Source organism: Myotis lucifugus, unplaced genomic scaffold, assembly GCF_000147115.1.
Source record: "Myotis lucifugus unplaced genomic scaffold, Myoluc2.0 scaffold_199, whole genome shotgun sequence".
Taxonomy (NCBI): Eukaryota; Metazoa; Chordata; class Mammalia; order Chiroptera; family Vespertilionidae; genus Myotis; species Myotis lucifugus.
Genome location: NW_005871247.1, coordinates 1,258,434 through 1,281,321, shown reverse-complemented (window position 1 = coordinate 1,281,321; position 22,888 = coordinate 1,258,434). Strand labels below are relative to the sequence as shown.

Here is a 22,888-nt window from a genome sequence, read left to right as displayed (position 1 = left end):
TGGCCTCGCAGACGTGCTGGGCCAGGCTGCTGCTCGGCACCGCTCCTGAGGTTGTTGTGATTAGTCTCCTGGTGTGGATATGTTGCAAATGTAATAAGAACATAAACATTTTATAAGTATAGGAATTTCTGTTTTTACTGGTAGCCAGTCATTTGAAGTGGCAGGAAGAACAAATTTGATCTCGACTTAAATCGTAGTGGTGCTGACATAGAGAACTTTGTCCTTAAAGTGAAATCTTTCAAGGCTATGAGCCACAATATGAAGAGTCAACGAGAAGGTTTTGTGCACGTCAGCTGGGCCTAGTTGTCATGGGGGGTGAAGGAGAGGAGCACCGAATGGCATCTCCCTCTCAGATCAGAGAAGAGAGAGCATGTGTGATTATTCTGAAGCATCGTGACTTGTGAGCATTTGTTGACAGTAATACTGAGATGGAGGTTCTTCAATTCTCATGACCCTTTTTATAACCATAAAATAGTCAGGTATTTTAATAAATATAAAGAATTACCTATCATATCATAGTAACTAAATTGATCATTTGTAACCACTTGAGAAACAAGTTGTAGCAGAAACACCTTTTACTAATCCAGAGCTATTTGGTCTAATGTCCTATCACAGCCGTGGGCAAACTATGGCCGGCGGGCCAGATCCGGCCTGTTTGAAATGAATAAAACTAAAAAAAAAAAAGACCGTACCCTTTTATGTAATGATGTTTACTTTGAATTTATATTAGTTCACACAAACACTCCATCCATGCTTTTGTTCCGGCCCTCCGGTCCAGTTTAAGAACCCATTGTGGCCCTCGAGTCAAAAAGTTTGCCCACCCCTGTCCTATCACTTTAGTTCCTTCTCTTTTCAGTAACATGATGATCAAATGCTCTTCTCATTGACCGGTGTTATGTGAGCTGGTGAGTCTGAAGACAGTGCTTTCGTTTGCATGGTTGGTTAAGGTTTGTTTCAGCAACATTCCAGGCCCGTCTTGGGTACAGGGACTGAGAGATGTGCACAGTACAGGCGCTAAAGGGGTGGTGTGTGGAGGGCGGGGAGCAGAATGGCCCAGGGAAAACATTCTGGGAGGTCTTGTTTGGGTATCTAGGCTGATTCTTAGAGGATGAGGAGGAAATGCTCCCAGGAAAGACAGGGGACTGTTGGGGGGTGAGGTGGGGAGGCTGCGTGAGTTCTGGGGCAGAGGGGCTGGTGCAGGGCGCAGGGAGCTCTGGCACCTGGACCAGGGCTGCAGGGCGCAGCAGCGGGCCAAGTCCTGAAGAGGCACTTTTTGTTTGGCCTGCTGTGCTGTTCTACATTTGCCAACATTTAAAAATAGAAAAGTTTAACATAAAACCCCAGATTTCTGGGTTTCTTGGCACATTCCTCCATGGTATCTGCCAGCCAAACCTGAATAGCAGTTCCCACAGTCCTCACCACTCTAATTTTTTTCAGTAGGCCCACTTTTTACTCCTTTCTATCGCCAGCCTGGGCCCTGTGATGTCTGTGTTTGCACACATTGCCCTACACCAAGGCCCAGTTCTGAGTGGGTGCAGGAGATGGAGTTACTGTACCAACATTTTATGTAGGTGAACTGATCTGCTTTCTTTTTTACATAGAATCTTGTAAATTAAAAGGGAGAGAGCTAGAGAATTAAACCATCTGGCTCAGCCAGGAAATGGAAACGAATGTGCTTCCCTGCGGCAGGTGTCACGGAGCTGGGACAGTAGAGGCCTCCGGAGGTGGTCCCGAGCAAGTGCCAGGCGCTGGGAGGAATCCCTGAGACTGGACCACTGGCTGGAGACGACTGTCATGGGTGGATCGAATGATGGGAGTCCCCTCTGAGAATCCCAGAGTCTTTGTGCATTGCTGACCCAAAATTTAAACTGAATTGATGTCATAGACATCAAGAGTCACCATCGCTTCCTCCTGAATTAGAAGGCTGGACCTCAGAGGTCAGCAGCGGGGTGTCATCGTAGCTTTTTTTTTTTTATCTCCCTCTTAGAGTAATAAGATGCTTGTAATTTTAAAAAAACTCATCAGCTCAGACCTGCTTTGTTTTTTTCCTTGAAGAAAGTTTTTCTAATATAATGCACAGTCCCCATGTTCTGAATATAATCATGCCCAAAATACTTCCTTATTCTTGAATTTTCTTTTAACATGTTTAGACGTTTAATTTAATTTCTAAGCAGGTTGCCATCATTTTTTATGTAATTGATAGCTTTTCAAGCATTGCTGTAATCAATTTTCTTTTAAAATATATTTCATGTCCTCTCTTTCTTCCTACATTCCTTAAATTACAAATTTCCATCAGTCCTCTGCTGCCTGCAGTACCTATCACTTGAGACTTCTTCAGAAATAGAAGATTCCTAAGTAAGAGTCTGGGGAGATGTTTTTAGAATAGTTATCTTTAGAGACTTTCCCCAAAAACTCAAGCCAAAACTCAAATGTCAAATTTACACATGAAATTAAAGTTCAGTTAGCTCGGTTTGATTAAGGTTTAGGGTTTTCTTTTGTTTTTGAAGAAAGGAAATTTTATTTTGTAATTAAAAAATCATTTGTGCTGAAATAATGAGCCAGAAGTATGAGATTAATTTTTGTGTAAACTAATTACCTGTAGAGCTGCTTACAATATAAAGCTTTATTGGTTTAACATAACATTTCCTAGCCCTCTCTGACACGTTGCTTAAACAGAAAGGCCATATTTCCCCAGCAAGTTATTTTAAAAGTCAGGTAATTTAAATTACATTTATTAAGTTCAATAAATAGAAATCAAATTTAAAAATTTGTATGTTTATTCTCATTTGTTCCTAATTTTTATAGAAAATTCCACTTTGATCAGGCTACTAAGGATTGGTGTTCAGTAAGCAAAGAAATATTATGTTTTAAAAGAGGAATAAATAATTCATAGAAATGTGTTGACAAATTTCTCCTCCCTCATAGTCTATTAGTTTCTTTCCCGCAGTCGCCTTGGGCAGGAAAGGCGGACGGGGAAGGATCTCGGGCATTGATGCTCGGTGGGAAGATACCGCAATTTAAAAAGTAATTCCGTTTTGGATATGAGTTGGAAATAGGTCATCACTCAACCCTCAGCATGAGCCATAAACCTATTTGCATGAGTGAGTGAATGAATATAAATTGTTTTTTTACTTCAAGAAAATTATTAGATATTTTTTCTGCCACCATTTCCCACTCCCCACCAAATAGAACTGTTTTCTTTATTCACACATTTATTCTATTTTATTAAAAATTAGAATATTTTTGCAATGTCATCATGCCCCATTCACCTGCTTTTCTGATCTTTCCTCTATACATTTCCTCCAGTGGAACTCCAGGGAGAACCACTCAGAGACATTAACTTCTCTGTTCTTAATGAAGGCCATCGCAGCAACTGCTGCAGGTACGCAGGAGCAGCCGTGTTCTTAACAACAGTTTGCATGTGACAGTCTATCTGTTCTCGTGCTGGTGTATTTTTCTGTAATTTGATATAATAAAATTAAATTCTTAATTTAAAGTTATAATTGAAAATAAAAATAGTTTTGCCATTTTAATTCACAGCCATCATTTATAATTTATAACTGAGAAATTACATTCTTGAGTGTATATATATTTTTTCATATTCTAATATCTATTCATAAGTCTTTTTGAGTTTAAAAAAATAAATCAGTGGAAACAATTTATTTCAAGTTTGTCTGCCCCTACTTCCTTCCAACTTTAAATAGGCCCACCCTATTTAAATACATAATTCTGTATCATTTCACCTGTTCTTTTTCTTATAGATGAGTTTATCATTTGAGAGTTTGTAGTACTTGTGTTTATTTGTTTAATGTCTATCTTCCTTTCTAGACTAAACTTTGCTGTCTATCTTGTTCTCAGCTGTATACCCACACTTAGCATTATGGCTAACTACTAGTATATAAGCAATGAGAAATTTGAAGGAATGAACAAATGAACACTACGTTGCTTTATTTACATTATTGTATTTGATTTTTAACTATGTAGTAAGTTGTTCCTATTTTACAAATAAAGAAACTAACGCCAACTTGTTAACATTAAACAGCTAAATAGGGTAGAACCCCGCCTCCCCTGTGGTCTTGTCACTGAGTTGTTTGTGTAAGCCAGTTTGATTTGGGTTTCAGTCTTGACAAATAGCAGAGCCCTAATATATCCCTTACTTTTTAATTGAGAAACCCGAGAATCAGAGAGGTTCGATAAGTGGCCCGGTTCTACATACCCAGCTAACATCAGAGTCAGAACGTGGCCCCAGCAACCTACTTCCTATTCAGCATGCTTATTTAGGCTACTGCGTGCCAGCCCCAACATAGCAATGCTAATGAAGAACATGAAAGCATTTCGGAATGTTGTTGTTATGAAAGTGTTCCAGGAGACACATGGTACAATGAACACCATATCCCACCACCCAGGGTCTGCAGTTGTTAACGGTTTGCCACACTTGCTTCATCTCACCCTTGAATGGCCCCAGCACTTTGAGCTGTATGGCCACATTAAATTAGGGCAGATGAAGCAGAGAAGTGGGGGGACACACCTGTTGTCCCTCAGCTGATAACAGAACTAGTTTGCTGCCCTGTGTTCTTCCCACTTGGAATATGTCAAAAGACAACTGAAAGTGGGTGACCTACCAGGCCAGCCATAGTCAGCATTGAAGTGGAGTGACAGTGGAGGGCTCAGCTCATCAGAAGTGGCAGCTGAAACCAGCATCACACTGGTAATGGGGTGCAGTGGGTCTCCGACTTCAGCAAGCCTCAACATCGCCTGGATTCCTAGCAGGTTCCCAGGCGATGCTACACTGTGGGTCCAGGGACCACGCTTAGCTAGAACCATGGGTTCTACCAAGAAGTTTGTGCTCAGTCCTCTCCCCTCAGCCCAGGAAACACAGGTAGCCTGCTTAGCCTGCCTTCATGTCTTGCTCTAGAAATCAGACCTTTGAGTAGCATGTGAAAAGGGAAGTGAATTTACATGGTAAAAGGAGCAAAAGGAATTAAAATGGTAAAAGGGACAAAAAGGCTAATGAAAAAAATTTTTTTTAAATTTTAAATGAAGAATAAATGCCATAGCCGGTGTGGTCGAGTGGTTGGAGCGTCAGCCCAAGCACCAAAGGGGTTCAATTCCCGGTCAAGGGCACATACCTGGGTTGCGGGTTGCCCCCTGCCCCCAGTGGGGGCACGTGCTAGAAGCAACCAGTTGATGTGTGTCTTTCACATCTATGTTTCTCTCCCTCCCTTCCACCCTTTGAAAAGCAATTGGGAAAAAATCCTCATGTGAGAATTTAAAAAAATAAATAAATAAATGGAGAAATAACTGGGTAAGTCTGTCTGTCAGTCTGTCTGTCTTCCTCTCTTTCTCCACAGGTTTGGGATACTTTCCTTACCCATTTAGGAATAGAGGAGCAAATGCGTTTTTGATCAAGGGCTGAGCATGTGATTGGGAGGAAGAATACATGTTGGGTAGTTGAGCTAAAATACCACATCAGTCATTGATGAAATCGCCGTCAGTCCCTTGCGCTCTGTCCCTGACTTTGGTGAGTCAGTTGTGTTGGACTGAGGGAAGAAATGAGCTTTTCTCATTCATCTCTGTATCAGGAATAGATTTCTTTTAAAACAGTTAAACTTAACTTTAATCACCACCTTATTCAAAGATTTCATGGTAAATCAAACTTGAAAAAGTAATCCACTCGATATCATTTCTCTTTGTCCCAGAACCATTATTTCTGCAAGTCCTCCTCCTACTTACAGTTTCACAAAGAATTTGCTTCTATTACTGACATATTTTCATTATGTACAAATCCTGCCATTTATCAAGGTAAGCCCTTTGTTTATCTAACTCTTGTACTCTACCTTATTTTAGACAGAGCTTCAGTTAACTTGTAAAATATGACAAAATTGTTCAAAAGCCCAGCAGACGTGGCTCAGTGGTTGAGTGTTGACCTATGAACCAGGAGGTCACAGTTCAATTCCCAGTCAGGGCACATACTGGGGTTGCAGGCTCAATCCCCAGTGTGGGGTGTGCAGGAGGCAGCCAATGAATGATTCTCTCTCATCACTGATGTTTCTCTCTCTCTCTCTCTCTCTCTCTCTCTCTCTCTCTCTCTCTCTCCCCCTCTCCCTCTCTCCCTCTCTCCCTTTCTCCCTTCCTCTCTGAAATCAATTAAAAATATATGTATATTTTTTTTAAAACCACCTCATAAAAAGACTTGGGAGAGATAAAATAGAGCCAAAAATAATCAATCTAAAAATGCAAACCAGGGCCACCACCTGTGATTCTACCTAAGAGCCTCCAGGGAAGGGCGCCTGCTCTGCTGCCTTGCTCTGCACCACCAGCATATTTGGGAATATCAGATGGCAGATTAGAGAGCTGGCTGGGCGAATTCTGTTCCTGTCAGCTAGCACTTGATAAACATTGCGTGTCAGTGTGTCCATGATTCTCCTCAAAATGTCTGACGTGATTTCCCTTGTGAGGCGGACGATGCATGTCCATTGCTGGCCGTGCTGGCAGGTGGAGCGATCCTTCTGAAAAGCAGGTCTGCTCTTTTCTTCCCCTCGTTAAAACTGCTGGCTCTGCCTGTGCCCAGAGGCAATGTTAGGTGTCTGACCTGGCCTTCCTGACCTCTGCTCTCTGCCCCTCCCCACCCCCACACTGCACTCCAGGCGGGTGGACCCTGCCCTGCTGGCTCCCTGCCTGGACCCCGCCTCTCTGCCCTTGTTGCCCATCTCCTACCCACCCATCCGCTAGGTCTCAGTTTGCAGGTTAGTTTCCTGGAACCCTTCCCTGTGCACCCTCCACCCACTCTGTCCATCGGTCTCCCAGGCTGCCATGTCCTCTGCTGACACTCCCGACTGTTGCTGCCTGGTACCTGTCTGCCAGCTCCCATATTCTATCCGGGCTTTTTTAGTGCTTTCCAATCATTTTTATCTCAGGGAACGCAGTAGAAAGTCAGGCTATCGGTACAATGGGGTGAACTGAAGGAATTTTCTTTTTAACATATTTTTATTGATTTTAGAGAAGAAGGGAGAGGGAGAGAGATAGAAACATCAATGATGAGAGAGAATCATTGATCGGCTGCCTCTTGCACATCCCCTACTGGGGATCGAGCCTGCAACCCAGGCATGTGCCCTTGACCAGAATCAAACCTGGGACGCTTCAGTCTGCAGGCCGATGCTCTATCCACTGAGCCGAACCAGCTAGTGCTGAAGGAACTTTCAAACCCAACAGGAGTCTGCTCCCAGCTAAAGGCAGCTGGGTGAAGGTCCCAGCTCGCAGCAGACCCAAAAAATAAGTGAATCAGCAAGTCCTGTTGCACCAGTGCCCCCCACTGGGGGAGCTTGGACAAAATGAGGGACCCAGCGAGTGACCTGAGTCCAGGTCCTGCTCCTGAGCTATTCCTTAGTGAGTCTCAGTGTCTCATCTGTAAAATGAGGGCAAGACTGTCTCAATACACAGGCTTCACTTGGTTCATTTTTGTTTTGTGTTTAATGCCATTCCCAGTGTTGATACGGGTCCTGGAAACAGGCTCCTTGTGATGCCGCCCGTGGAGTATAAACCGGTGTACACTCCGGAGTATAGATGGGTGGTGCAAGTCCAAACCCCTAAAACGTGCAAAATGCCTAAAGTCTGGCTTAACAATCGCACATCTAGAAACTTACCCTCAGAATGTATCCTGATCGGCTCTGTGAATAGCAGTCTGTCTGTAAGGTATTCCTCCCAACATTTTTTCTATGTAAAGAAATGGAAAAATACCAAGTATCCAAACAGAGTCTAGAGATGGAATTAATTGTGGTATAGCCTTAGAATAGGCCACTGTGTAACTAATGATGATGATGTAAAAGTATTCTTAATGGCATGGGGAAATTATTAAGATATATTGAAATTAAGTAAGTAACAAAACCACAATTCAGTATGTTCTCGGTTATTTTTTAGGTAGATATGTTATTAAGAAAAGGCTAGAAAGAAAGAAACCAATATGTTTCCCTGAATAACCAATTTAGAATTTCTTCTTTGTGATTTTTTTATAGTTTCAGTGTTTCCAAGATGAACATATATTGCTTTTATAATCCATGTTTTAGGAAAAATAAAGCATCATGAAAATAAACTTCACAGAGTTTGAACTGACGCACCTTTGCCCATAACGTGCGGAAGCCCTGAGGTTCCAGGGTCCGGCCGGCCAGGGGGTGGTGGTCTGTGAGGGGCTGGTGCTGGAGTGACCTGCTCCCTGGGAGGTGTGCTCATGTCCTCCGCAGGCCTCACCAACCTCCTCTGTTCTTATTCGTGTCCCTGAGCACACTGGTTTACACACCAAAAGTAAGCCCCATGATTTCCTGTGATGTCCAGGAGGGTCAGAAATTAAGCTTCCACATACAGTTGCCCATCACGATAAATTAGATTCAGGTGTGCTTTTCTAAGGGCGCTTTTCACAATTTGAATACAACTGGCTCCCACAGACCTTGGAGAAAGAAGGAACAACCTTTTTTTTTCACACAAGGTCCAACTGAGGAAAAATAAAAGTGTTTATGATCCACATTTTTCTCCCACCCAAAATAAAACCTGCTTTGTAGAATCCCATAGGAAGGGGGAAATCTGTCCTTATAAGCTATAAAACACATTATGAAAGAATAACAACAGTTATAATATTTGCACTGCTTTTTAGCCATCTCAGTCTGGGCACACTTGAGGTGGAACAACACAGGCACCGTCCTAAACTTGACTCTGAGAAATTATGTCGCCCACCATATCTGAAAACCAAGTGAGAAGTCGTTTCAGGGAATGGGAGAGGAGGGGTGCGGGCAGGTAGGAAGCCAGGCTGGAGACATGAGCCCTGTGCAGAGGGTGGGAGAGGAGGGGTGCGGGTAGGTAGGAAGCCAGACTGGAGGCATGAGCCCTGTGCAGAGGGTGGGAGAGGTGGGGTGGGGTGTGGGCAGGTAGGAAACCAGGCTGGAGGCATGAGCCCTGTGCAGAGGGTGGGAGAGGTGGGGTGGGGTGTGGGCAGGTAGGAAACCAGGCTGGAGGCATGAGCCCTGTGCAGTCGCTTCATCAGCGTGTGTGGGTTTGAAGAGGGACAGTAAGAACTTTGGGGGAAATAGGAACAAAGTAATTGTTCAGAGGATGCAAAAGGCCAATAGTGGAGATAGAAGATAAAGACAGGTTTGGGAGGAGATTAAATTAGAGCAAAAGTAGAGTTTATCTTTAAAAATGGAGATGGTGTCCCCTCCCCCCCAAAATGGGAGAAGGGTCAGGCAGTAAAGATGAGGATATTTGCCACTGCTGAGGGCATTAGGGGCCAGGGTGAATCTGGAGACTTGAGAAAGGGGAGAGGAATTGGTCGGTTATAGGGCTTTCTCTAGCAGGAGTGGAGACAGTGGGCCAGAAGGCGGATTCAGAAATGGCACCCAGAGTGGGAGTGGTTTTGGGGGGTGGGGAACAGAATAAAGACTGAGGGTGCCGAGTGAGGGCTGAGGAAGTAGCTGACAAGATTTCGGAGCGGTGGCCGGGACAGAGAAAGTTCTCCCTCCGACTGCATGTGCTGCGGAGTCTCGGGGTAGCTCACGGGCCTTCCATCTCAAGCATCTGGACAGCAGCGCGTCCCTGGTCGGCTCTCAGCTCCATTCAGACTCCCATCTGCTGGGAGCTGCCTCCAGGCCCAGCGCTCAGCACACCAGTGGGAGCTGGACTTCTCCAAGCCCCTCCCAGCTCTCGGTTATGTTTTCCTGACTCACTGGGCATTCCAGCTGGCGCTCTCCTCATCTCCCAACCCCCTTCCCAGTCCTGACTTGTCATAGTCTTTTTCCTCAAGGGGCAGGGTTGGGAGCACAGGGCTTCCCTCTGGCCGTGGGAACCTGCAGCCCTGGGAATGGAGGGTGCTGCCTCCCATGGGGGAGAAAGGTTGTCTTCCTGGGGAACTAGCTGTTGCCAGACCTGAGCCCCTGAAAAGCTGCACACCCGTGACTCCTGCCTCCCAGTGGGCGCCGTGTGGAGCCTGCCAGTGGTGTCCTCAGAGGCCCCGGCCTGACTTCTGTAGGGAGAGGGGGCGGTGGAGTGACCTCAGGTTTCTTAAAGAATAAATGAACATGCATATTATCAGAAACTAGTACATCCAATTTATGTTCACTTCAAAGTCTTCCACAAGATTCTGCACAAAGTGTACTCTGAAAAAGTAGACTGTTGAGAATGAGGCTTGCGGTCATCATTGCCATTGCAGCTTCACTTGGCAGTTTTCCTTACATTGTCCAGTTTCATGAAGAAGATGCCCAGACAGGAAGGAGCCAGCCCTGCTCCCAGCTGGCTTCCTCGGATGGGTGGGTGCTGCCCGTCAGCTCCGATCCCTGCTGGGTTCACGCTGAAAGTGACTGCTATGCTCTGCTCTCTTGCAGCCCGCTGCTCGCTGTGACCTTTGCCGCTTGCTGTGCTGTCCCAGGAGTCGCCCTTCTGACCTGGGGGGTGAACCCCCTCACAGGAGCCCTGGGGCTCTTCAACATTTTCCTGTACACCTGCTGCTACACCCCGCTGAAGAGGGTCAGCATTGCCAACACGTGGGTCGGAGCCGTGGTGGGCGCCATCCCCCCCGTCATGGGCTGGACAGCAGCTACTGGCAGCCTAGATGCTGGTGAGTGTGTCCCGCCCGCTCAGCGGGCTCGTGGGCAGGTGCGGGGGCAGGTGCTCAGGCTCTCCCCGCAGTGTTACCACGCACTGGTCAGAGGCGCTTCCTGCCCCGGACGGCAGGACTTGGTGCTAGAGTCCATTTCACTGGGCCCTGTGGGCAGTGCGCGCAGGGGCAGGCTGAAATAGTGTGCGCACAGCTCACGGAGACTGTCCTGGCTTCTCTCTCAACTGGAAGAGCAGGGAGGAAACCGGAGGCGAGCGCCTCAGCCTGCGGCAGCAAGTGCAGTGGAAAGAAAGTGCCCACGGAGCACGAGTCGGGTTGGCCCGGGGACTCACTGGGGGCGTCCTACCAGGAGGTGCCTGGCAGGCCTCCCTCGCCGGGACCGCCGCCCCTCGCTGGCAGGCCTGCGGCACTAGCTCCTTCCTCCCACAGACCCGGTGTTTCCCCTCTGAAAGAACAGACTATTTCCATTAGTTTCTCATTTATTTTTATATGGTTTGCTTAAATTGTTCATGCTGTCTACAGTAAAACCATTGAGACATTTCCACATTTTTTTGGTGGTATGTCACAACTAAATTTGTGGGGTGAATAGCCCATTTTTACCATCTGTAAGGGAAGTTTCACAGTCTAATTAGTCAAGTAATTAGTGTTTTTGCCCGACACTTAGGAAGTGGTGAGGTTTCCTGCAATATATGTAAGTACATATTTTTCACATGAGAGATCAAAAGGCAATTGACCATAAACCGTTGCCCCGTAAGCCACATTTCTGAAACTTTATAAAAGCTCTGAGGCTCGGATTTGGCAAGCTTACAAAGATGCTTACACCTTTGCCATGATTGTCTCTTAGGATGGTTTTAATATCCTGTAGATGTCGGGCTTCCATGAATCTACAGATGCAGCATTCCAAGAGGCACGCGCTTGTTTGGTCTGTGCGGAGCCGGCCAGTCTCCTCCCCACAGAGCACCGTGCCTGGAGTGGGGCGCGGGGGGAGCCCAGCTCCACCTGACAGCTGGCCCCTCAGAACGTACTTGACCCCTTTATGCTGGTGTCTCCTCATCTCCCCCACATGGGGCCAATAATGGTCCCTTCTCATCGCGTTGTGAGGATTAAATGAATTATGTTTGTGTTCCTCATTCATCCAGTGGGCAGGTTCATACAGACCAAGAAAGGTCATGAGATCTTATTGGGATGCAGATGGAGCACCAGTTGTCACCTGGCTGCTGTTTGAAGCCTGTGAGGGGCTCCTGGCCTGGTGGGGCGCATCGTCATGTCTACCTGGGGTGAGGCGGGCAAGGGGAGACCGCATGGACTAGATGACGTCCGAGTTCCCCCCAGGTTACAATTTAAATTTAAAGGGTAACCTGCATACACCAAACTCCTGGTCAGATTTCTCCTCCTCAGTTCTGCCTGGAGTCTCAACCTTGATTTGGTCCAGACTCCCTCGGACCCCTAACCCAGCTCCCCTCCTGTGCCCTCCATACCTTTCAAGTGGTTTCCCAGTCATGCCAGGTGGGGCCGGAAAAGAAAGTCAGCCACTCGCAGGCTCTCAGCCTCCCGTGCCACCCCATCCACACCAGGCAGTGCTGCTTGCCACTTAGATGCCCGGCGCCAAGCCACCTGCCTGGCCAGCCAGGGATGCCAGGCCCTCCTCAGTTTCCTCTCACCTGCACGAAGGAGCAAGGCACCCACAGCTGCCTTTTCAGTCTTGGAAATCCCAGGCCAGGCGGCACCAGGGTCAGGTATGACAGCTGCAGGACAGGTATCATTGGAGACGGGAGGCAGTCGAATCCAGGTCAGGAGAACTGGGTCACTCGGTTGTGTGGGGTCTTAGACCCAGGTTCTTGCTGAGGGCTCAGTGCCCCTGTCACACTCCCAGGCAACTTCCTGTGAGAGTGAGAGCCTCAGCAGAGTCGGCCAGAGAGAGAGAGAGGAGAGCTTTGCAAAAGCCCTCCCTCCTGCTTCAGTGCACACCTTCCGCAGGAGCCCTTGTTGTTCAGGGACGGTCTGGACTTGGCTAAGCTGCTAATAGACATATTTTAAATAAAACTTGGGGTATGGTCTTTCTGTGACCCAGATTTAATCATTTACATACAAACTCATTAATGAGGGACAGCTAAGAGCCAGGCTGTGCCTTGTTTCAAGTAGCAAGATGAAAATGCATATTTATCTTGAAAAAGGAGACCCTTCATCTACCTGAAGTGACCCCGGCATGCATGAGAGGGCTGTGCAACCACAGAGCAATTCCTCAGCAGCGTGTGAGGTTGACGTCTGTCACCCTTTTTCTATAATTCCTAATGATGCGTGCGGATCCCGCAGCACTGCGGGGGTTACTGCCCCCAGTTCTAATGCACCAGGGGTCACACTGTGCACCTAAAGCCTATCAAGTTGGCACAGAAAGAATAATGCCACTTTACATCATGCTTCAAACTGCTTCAAAAAGTGTTTCAAAGCACTATATTGATAGAGCAAACTTGAGAGATAAGCAGGAGATCTTTGAATGAATGAATCGGTGCGTAAATGCCTTCTATTTAACAGATGACAAAACTAGGTTAACCCACAGGCAATTGCCAATATTTACTGAGCATGAGCTGTGTAAAGGCACCACACAGGAGGAAGCGATACAAAGAAGTGGGCACCCGAGGGATCTAATGTAAAGATCTTTGTTGCTAGGATTTTAGGAATGAGGTGGAATGCGATTTTCAGGTCGTTTTGCCATCTTCTAGGACTGCACTGTCTAATATGGCATCCACTAGCCACATGTGCTCTTTACTTTTCAATTTAAATGTAAGAAGTCCGTTCAGTCCCTTTGTCCCTGTTCCAAACGCCCACAGCCACGTGTGGCTGACAGCTGCCGTGTGACAGCGCAGGCCTGGAGCATGCTCACCCTCCGGACAGTTCCGCCCGGAAGGACGGATGGATGTCCTGTGAACCTGCGCTCCATTCCTCAGGCGAGTTTGCACTGTAATAATAGGCACTGTGGGGTCTGTACTGTGGTCTCGCCAAAGTCGAACACAGCGGTCCTCACACCTCAGGGCCCGGGGAACCCCTGGAGGGTTTGCTGAGATGGATCCCGGGCCTGGATCAGGACTTCCCATTTGGGCCCGGGGCCTGGGAATGTGCATTTCTAACAAGTCCCCAGGTGGTGCTGCTGCTGGTGCCCCGTGCGGAGACCACACTGAGACAGGACCCGGAGGGCTCCAACTGTTAGAATACCTGGAAATACCCAGGGGTTAAGCAGAGGGCATGGGCAGATGGCATTACTTGAGATGCACCAGTGGTGTCATTTGTATTAGCCACAGAGGTTACATCTCTCATCCGAGTTCCTATCTTAGGGACTTGTTTGCTTGAAAAAGCCCTTCTTCAGTGGTATCTCCAAGCCTTGTTATCTTTGAGCCTCCCAAGACGGATCACTTAGGAGAAGCCTGTGAGGAATACTGTGTTGAGCTACCCTGATAGTGAGGAAGAGGAGGGTGTGAGGAGGCTGGGTGATCACCTCACAGTGGACTAGCCTGGGCTAGGAATTGCTGGGGCCTCCACCTTCATATGCAGCTTCATTGTACAGGGATCAGTTGAGGACCTGCTGTGTGCTGGGCACTGAAACACAAATATTACTATAATCCAGTCCTCACAGAAACCATACCTCACTCCATCTTCAGGGCGAGGCAGGCGGGTAATCAGACAATTGAGCGAAGGCGTAGCAGGAAAGGGGTCTGCAGAGGGCTGCGAGCTGGTCTGAGGCGGCCTTGGAGCACAGCGGGTTCTGGATTAAGTCATGATGAGCTCACCTGCGAAGGGGACGTGCTTTCCAAGGAGAGGAAAGAGCAGGTACACAGAGCATGTAGCCATGGAACCAGAACAAGCAGGGACATGATCTGAGGAGCTGCCGCCTGAGGAGCTGATACGTTATCGGAAGGAGGTAGATACCCCCTGGAGGCTTTCCCAGGAAGCAGCGGGTTTCCACTGGAGGGTTAGTTCACCGTGTGCAGCAGCTGGTTCTCCATGGGGTTGGGCATCTGTCCCTGAAGCCTGTCGCTGAAGTTGCGTCTTCTCCTCCTGCCCCTGCCGCTCCTCCCCTCTCCAGTAGGGCTCCACGTATTCAAGGCTGCCCCACCCTCCTGAGGCCTCAACCTGGCAGCTAAAAGAGCAGCTGGCGAACACCAGTGAACGCGCAGGTGGGAGGGAAGGATAAATGAAGGGCAGCGATTCCCTGAGCACGTCCCATTCCTTTGCCCTGTCTCCCTGGCTCTCAGCCAGGGCATCAGAGGCCCAGCAACGTCGCTTTTGCCACTTGGTCGCGTGGGCCTGCAGAAGCCCTCTCCCAGGGTCAGCAGATGGCGGCAGGATGGGGAGGAGGCAGCTCAGCCCTCCTGTGGACGGTCCTCCTTGAGAGCTGACTATCCAGTTGGCAGAGATAAAAGGGAGGTCAGTCGCTGTAGAAAACAGCGCACCCAGGGGTTTGTCGAGCAAGGAAGTGGGTGTTCAGAGGCACCTTCCCCCGACGTGGTGGCTGCTGGGCCAGTGAAGCTGCAGAGCACTGAGCACTGAAGGGCCTGCTGCCTCCATAAAACACCAATAGGGCCCGATGGTCTTTCGGGCCCTGATTTTTCCCCACAGCTACCTCATTGCTCTTGTTTGTTTCCCTGTCAGACAGTGAAAAACGGTTTCTCCTTGTTTTAGATGCCCCAGTCAGGTGGGTCCAGAGCCTGTGCTCCCTGGGTCTGCCCACAGGGCCTCCAGCTCAGGGGGAGCAAGGCAGTTACAGCTGGCGTGGGAATGGTGAGCGTGGATAAATGTTAGTGGCTCTTGGTATTTGCTACTTAATAGCTGCTCAGGAGCTATGAGCACTGCTTTCCCTCCCAGGTGCAGCACAGACAGCTGCCCGTGGAGTTGGATTGGAGAGGGCTACGCTGTCAGGTGCCGGCCCAGCACAGGGAGCGCTCTCCGTGGCTATCCTGCCGGTCAAGGTCATTGTTAGAATAGGTCAAGGTCATCATTAGACTGGTATTCTACCTGCGTCCCTTTCCCTCCAAGGCTCGGCCTTGGCCTCCCACTTGCCTAATTGCTTTGCATTTTATATTTTTAACTTAAACTGCTGTTACTAGAAAATATTAAAAATGCTTACCAAGTAAAACTCAGGAAGGCCACCGCAGGGGACTGTTCTGGTCCCTGGTCTGGCCAGCTGGTGCCTTAGGGGTGGAGGTACTGGGTTTGATTCTGCTCTCAGCAGACAGCAGAGAAGGGAGTGGCCTGCCAGGGCCCTAGCAAAGGGTCTGTGGGGGGTAGGGGGCTCTGCAGACAAGTGCGGGCAGCAGGCAGCCCAGCTCCCCGAGGGCCTGGACCACGTGCGTAGGCCTCTCCATAGTGTTTATCTCGAGAGGCTGTCTAGTTCCCCGTGGCTTCAGATTAAAATCTCATCCCTCCTCCTTGCCAAGCCCACCTCTCCTTCCATCACCCCCATTTCTTAAAAAGGCTCAGATTCTATTTTATAATTTTCCTGAATTTGAGTAAATCCCAGTCTTGGGCGTTTGTGGCGTGGGCCTGGGTGACAGTCTTGTGGAGCTGATTCCTAAATTGCCTTTGGTTTGTCACTCAGATGTTGTGTGGTAAACATTATGTCAGACAACATTCAGTTACAAATGAGGACTTAGGCGTGGGCGCTTATCAGGAAGTGATATTTCACAGATGGATGGTTTTAGAACAAAAAGAGAATGAGTGTTTTTAGCCTCAGCTGGTAAACTACAAAATGTTCAGTCCTGTTTCACTTTATTTACCTCCTTCCCTCCAGGATAAGAAAATAGAATGGAGAGAATTTATTCACTCATTCTCCCAGCAAATATTTGCAGGCTTACCAGGCACTGTTGAACCCAAGCACTTTTAAAGCCTTTCTTTAAAATACTGCCTGTTAAAATCAAACTCAAAAATGAGTGTGTTCATTTTGTGTGAGAATTTTTTCATAACTAGCCTTAGAGCTCAGATTAATTAAGACAAATGATATTTTAAAGACAGAGGGAACAAGGGATGTTTTCATGGGAGTGTTAGCACAGCAAACAGTATTCAGAGCCCTGTTCTCCTCAAAGGCGAAAGCACAGAGTCTGGAAAAGGGCGTTTGGAAATGCGTTGCTGGAGCCGAGGCTGGCAGTGTAAGGAGGCCGGCTTGGGGCCGAGGTGTGCTCGTCTTGTCAGTTGACGGAGCGTTTAGGGGGAGCGTTTAGGGCGCAGGGCCAGTGCCTCCTGAAGGAAGTGGCAGCGGGGGCCTGGTGGCGGCCTGGTGGCTTTGCCGTGGCCACGCGGCTCAGGAACAGGCTAGTGGGTGTCCCTCGGGACCACCTGAGTGTGTTGGACCCACAGGTGCTCGAAACTGCCCTGCAGGGGTAAGATGGGGAAGGAGAGGAGCACTTTGTTCAGAGTCAGAGCTTGGTGACTCCCTTACTCTCGTCTTTCCCTTCCAAGGAAACCGGGTGCCCGCTGGGCATAGGGTGTGCAGTAGGCGAGGCCCCTCTTGGGCCTCGGCAGCTTCCCAGGAGCCGTCGGAAGGAGCAGGCCCTGCAAACTGTTTCCATTGCAGAGGACGGGCGGCCTTGCCTAGTGGCTGTGCAGCTGATAAACCGGCCCATGTCCTCTCCCCTTTACCTGCCGCGCCTGCCCTCCCACCTGTTGCAGCACTGAGGCCTCTTTCAGGGCCCCTTTGTGCTCCCCTCAAAGGAAAGGCTTCCAGACCCCTGAGCACCAAGCTCTGGGTGTGGCGCTGCTTCCCAGCTGCCCCTCCCCCATTTACATGACCACACCCGGTAGCCAGTCATGGACCAGAGGCTGTGAGGGCCATGGGGAGAGGGAGCCTACTGTATGGAAGGGAAGACCCCTGAACCCAGCACCAGACTCGCTGGAGCCCCATTCTTTATCCTCTTCAAGGCCATGCTCGGACAGTGAGTGACAGTGAGTGGCCTGGGGGGAAGGGTGAGTGTAAGCCCCCAGGCAGCAGAGAGTAGAGCTGAAGCTGCCAGAGGAACGCTTCTGGGAAGAACGAGTCAGAGCTCCATTCTCTTAGGAAAGAGTCAGCTGGGTTGCCTGGGCCTGTCTGCCAGCAGAATGCCAGGAGCACGCCCGGCAGCATTCCAGGTTGGAGCAGAGGTGGCCACGGAGGTTCTCCCGGCAGAGTGGGGGCGTGACTGACAGGTGCTCAGAGTTCAGAAGGCCGTGTGTGTTCAGTCACCAGGAAGACGCTCTGAGCCTTGTCCCCTGGTCAGAGCCAGGTGCCCGAGGTCAGGGTCCCCCAGCGGCTGACCACAGCCCTGCAGGTGTGCTCCTGAGTCCTCTCAGTGTGGAGGGCAGTGAGCATGCCCGGACTCCCGAGTCGTCTCTGGTGTGGCCTGTGGCTGGGACTCTGGCACCGTGGTCTCAGGAAGCTGCTGTCCTTGGGAGAACCTTCCCCACAGACATGCCACCATTTCAGATTCTCAGTATTTCATATATTCACAGACCAGCAAATACCCAATTAAAATGAAGGAAGCAGACTTTTCTTCCAGATAACGTTAAAGCAAGTATGTACAAAGATTCTGCAGTTAGATAGGAAAACGAGAAAATACATTTAATAGTCGCAGAAGACACACAGTGTGTGTGAATGCATTGAACCTCCAAGACCATCCTCAGGTCCGCTTTACACATTGCTTCTTCCAGGAAGCCTTCCCTGACCTCTCCCAGGCTGACCTTGGTCTTCCTCCCGGGTGCTCGCCACAGCACCGCCTCTGGGCTGTAATCCCTTGTGTTGTCTCCCACGCCAGCGGAGGCCTTGGGGACAGACTGCACCTAAGGCGTAGTGGGCGCACATGAATATTTGTTGCTACAGCAGATCGGCCCAATAAAACTAGACCACTCTGTGGGCGTGAGGCTGAGGGGAGGCCTTTGAATTAGTAACTGAGTGCTTTGTATTCACCGCACAGGGAAGGTGGGTCCCCACAGCCCCGGACTAATTCAAGTCTTCCGGTTGCAGCTCCTTATCTTGATGAGAGGAATTTGTCTTCCGTCCTGTGGATGAGCAGCGGCAGTTGCGGCCGAGGAGAACTGTGGGGGCGGTGGTTTTCTGATTAGTCCATTAAGGCTGCGCTGTGATTTCTAAAGCGCTTTCATTTGTGACATGAGCCAAACCCATACCCATTTCCTCTCACATAGAAAGCAGCGAGCTACTCTTAGGAAAATGATTTTTTAAGTTGTTATTTTAAGGAGAAGCATAACTGAGAAGTGTGTATTGAGCACAGCAGAATCCTGCAGTTGGCACACTAAGAAGGGGGCTTTCGAGAAGGAGGAGAGAAATCCATCTGGATCTGATTTTAACCCTTTCGGGTCTGGTTTCCAGGCGGAGTTGCCCTTTCTCGGCCACTTCGATAAACAGATCCTGGGCTCTGACTTCTGTTCCCTCCTGGCATCTAAGTCATCGCTGACGTTCTGTCCCCTGTGCATGGCTGCGTAGCTGCACACCGTCCTGCACTCTGACCTCCCGGCCGGAGGCTGCGCAGGCGCTGGGATGGCCAGTCCACGGACTTCGTGCTCAGAAGCCTCCAAGTGGCCCGGCCCTGAGAACCGCTGAGAGCACGTTCTCTTCACTGGTCCCTTTAAAGCCCAGAGATCATTCTCTTTTCCCATCAAACTGCGAGGAGAAGTCCCCTTCTCTCCCCTGTGTGTGACTCAGCTGTACCCGGACAGTCCAACCTGCCCTTCTGTGCCTCCTGGTTCCCCAAAGGTACTCACTGGCCACAGAAATACTTCAGTCTGTTGAGCACCCACTGGCATTATGTCTACAAAGCAATGCACTTCCCTTCTTTTAAAGATGCTCTGTTGGCCAGCGTGTGGGCACAGCCGGGAGCCCAGCACAGAGCGCCCAGGGGCAGCCCCTCCCAAGGCGTTTGCTTGTGCTGTAGGGGCTTCTCTTGTGGGTGGGGAGAAGGGGGGGGCAGGAGCCTCAAAGTGTGTCACTCTAAGCCCTGCAGTAGGGCACCCCGCCCCCCAATGCCAGCACCCTGCCCACCCAGATGAGAGCTGGGGCAGGGAGATTGTGGAGAGCAGGCTGGGCGGGCTGAGCGGAGGTGAGAACCCAGCTGGCAGGGCCTGGGGCCCCCGTGAAGGTGGAATCGGGCAGAGCCCTTTGGGGCCGGAGGCCTTCGGGTGGGAGGTGGTGCCCTGGTAAAATCCCCACATTCTCTGCTTCCCTGTCTCCGCAGGAGCCTTTCTTCTGGGCGGAATCCTCTACTCCTGGCAGTTCCCGCACTTCAACGCGCTGAGCTGGGGCCTCCGGGAGGACTACTCCCGCGGGGGCTACTGCATGATGTCGGTCACGCACCCGGCCCTGTGCCGGCGGGTCGCCCTGCGCCACTGCCTGGCGCTGCTCGCGCTGTCCGCCGCAGCCCCCGCCCTGGGGGTCACCACGTGGACCTTCCCCGTCATCGCGCTCCCCATCAACCTGTACATTTCCTACCTCGGCTTCCGGTTCTACAGGGACGCGGACAGGAAGAGCTCCAGGAAGCTGTTCTTCTGCAGCCTCTGGCACCTGCCCTTGCTCCTGCTGCTCATGCTCACCTGCAAGCGGCGGGGCGAGGACAGGGACAGCGGGGAGCCTCAAAGCTGAAATCACACTGGCCTGTGGGAAACACAACAGGGAGACGCACACCTTTTTCCCTCTGCTGTGAGGCAAGAATCGTTTGGGATTCCGGAGGAGGAGAAAAGAAGTCACTGGGTTCAGTACAAGGTGCAAAGCGATTTGGTGCTCATGATCCTGCAACAAAATTTTTAGTGATATACAAAATCCTCCCAAATAGGAATTGGGCTGGCTCAGTAGGTTAATACAAAGAAAGACTATATTTCCCTTCGAGGGCCTTTACATATCTCTTCCTGCACCTCCACCCCATTCTGTCCTTCCTCACTTCCATGAGCAAGTGCGCCTCTTCCGCCACCCCCACCTTCTCTGCCATCCACTCAGCCGCATAGTCCCTCCAGCGACACTGACACGAGGAAGAATCCCAAACGGTTGCCTGGGGTCCCAGACTGGACTGCCAGCCCCGCCCTCCCCTCATCAGCACCTCCGCATTTCCAAAACCCCGGGAATCCAAGGCCTCCTTACAGGAGGGTCGGAGCATTTCCTTCTGGAAGGGGAGCGCTAGACTTAACACCCCAACCCCCCAGCTCGCTCCACGCTGTCCCTCAGCCAGTGTGCACAGCCCCCCCGCCTTTGCTGGGGGCCCGCTCAGGCCCGTAGGGAAGGAATCAGAAGGAGTGAGCTGAGGACTCTGGCTTGTCCTTCTGCTCACGTTTCTTGTCCCCTCAGCGAGAAACACATTTCCTCGTTCCGAATTCAGAAATTACCCCACACATCCATGGGCTTTGGGCGCGGAGTCGGACTCCGGGGGCGCTGCTTCCGGTTCGGGGCGCCGGGTGGGTTTCCCTGTAGCCAGGTGTGACCTCATCACCTGTGGGCTCACAGTCCTTCCCGTGCGCCCCCTTCCCCTGTCCAGTTCCATTTGCCTGAAGGTCTTGAAGCTTAACGGTGTTTTAATTGCCCAGTCTCCAGGGCAAGGATTCATGTGGAAAGTTTAAACGGCATTTACTTATTTTTTTAAATACATTTTTATTGATTTCAGAGAGGAAGGGAGAGAGAAACATCAATGATTAGAGAATCATTGATCGGCTGCCTCCTACACGCCCCCCACTGGGGATCGAAACCACACCCCAAGCATGTGCCCTGACCAGGAATCGAACCTCGACCTCCTGGTTCATAGGTCGATGCTCAACCACTGAGCCACCTCCGCAAGGCCCAGTCACATGGAAACAGCCGTTGCAATAGCCTGTTCTCCGAGATTTCTAAAGCGGTTACACTCAGCGTCTGGCCCTGTCTCTGCATCTGAAGTGTTCCCTCCTGGCCGCAGCCAGGTCATCTCCTGCGGGGGACGTGGCCCAGGGTGACTGGGAGGAACGTCTGCAGCCTGTGGCAGCCCTGAGATGTGTAAATGCCTCGGTTCTCCTTTCTGCTGAGTAAACGACTATGAGAACGGGAGCTGTGCTGGTTTTATTTGTCATCCACTGAGTGTGGACGGTTTCTGGTAGAATTGATAGCATTTGACTCATTTTCATGAGCGAGTAGAGTAGAGGTGGGCACATGGGCAGTTCTCTGCAGGGAGGGAAGGAGCCCCCTGTGCACCCAAAAGGCCGTGACCCACCGCCCCACCTTCTCAGACTCATCGAGTCTTCCCTTCTCCTTCCTTCCAATCCATCGCCGAAGAAACCCCCCTTGGGGACTCTGGCTTGTCCTTCTGCTCAGGAAATTCCCGGGGCTGCTGTCCCCCAACATCGGAGGACCGCGCCTCCCGGCCCTCAGACCCGACACTCCGATTTCTCTCGGGGACACTGCAAGGTGATGCCTTTCACTCCTTCTCCCTGCTTCCCGTGCTCCCCGACCCCCGTCCTCTGTGTCCCAGGGTGGACCCCAACAGCCCCAGCAAGGACAGTCTCTCGATCCCCCAGACCCGACTAAAGGCTCTACTTTGACCGCCTTTCTCAAGGACCCCATGCCCATCAGCATTCCCATGGGGTGAGCATCTTCCGGAGACGTTGGCTGCTACTGCTCTCGGGGGATCACTAGGCACAGGTCCATAGTAAGGCCTTAGTCTCAAGGTTAGAAATGGGAAATCTGAGTTTGCTCACCTTGGAGTTCCCAGACCTGCCAGCCCCTCCCCAGTGCAGTGCGTGGGGGTTGGTGGTCGGAGCACAGCCTGGGATGCTGTCTGCACCTCCTCTCCCTCCCCAGCTTGCTCTGTCCTCCGGCCTCTGGGCTGTGAGTGCAGACGCGGCCTGGAGGCCCGGCTCCGTGGGGGCCACGCCTGCAGGAAAAGGGCTTGAGCTTTGGAACAGGACTCTGCTTGGAGTTTGGTTATTCTAAATAAACCAGCTAAGTAACAGGAAGAAGGACACATCTGGGCCCTTAGCTCCTTTAAAACATGGATTTTAACCTTGAATTCCTCTGATGCTGAGAGTACTCTACCAGCTCCCTTTCCATTCAGTGAAGCCACTGGGTCAGTGAAGGATAAAAGCACACGTCCCCACAGGGCTGTCTGTGCTGCCCTGTGGGAGCGTGGCAAGCCTGCCGGGGTGGCCCGCCCCAGCGCTGGGGGGGTGGGGGGGGGGCGGGGGGACACTGGCAACCGCTTTGCTCTGGGTTCCTGCAGGGTGGGGTTTCCCTCTGAAGCACATTCTCCACGGTCCGTCCTGCCCAGCACCCTCCCTGGCCCTTTGCTCTGCTACAGGAGCAGCTGG

At 50.5% G+C, this 22,888-nt stretch overlaps 1 protein-coding gene across 1 annotated transcript in view; it reads left to right on the top strand.

Annotated features, from left to right (window-relative positions):
* LOC102438132 (protoheme IX farnesyltransferase, mitochondrial) overlaps window positions 1-21,632 on the top strand; it is a 118,492-nt gene extending 96,860 nt beyond the window's left edge. The window contains exons 6-7 of the mRNA XM_006097374.3: window positions 10,365-10,597; window positions 19,807-21,632. Coding sequence (XP_006097436.1) covers window positions 10,365-10,597; window positions 19,807-20,210 — 637 coding nt within the window. The 3' untranslated portion in view covers window positions 20,211-21,632. The remainder of the gene's footprint in view (window positions 1-10,364; window positions 10,598-19,806) is intronic.
* The last annotated feature ends 1,256 nt before the right edge of the window (window positions 21,633-22,888 follow it).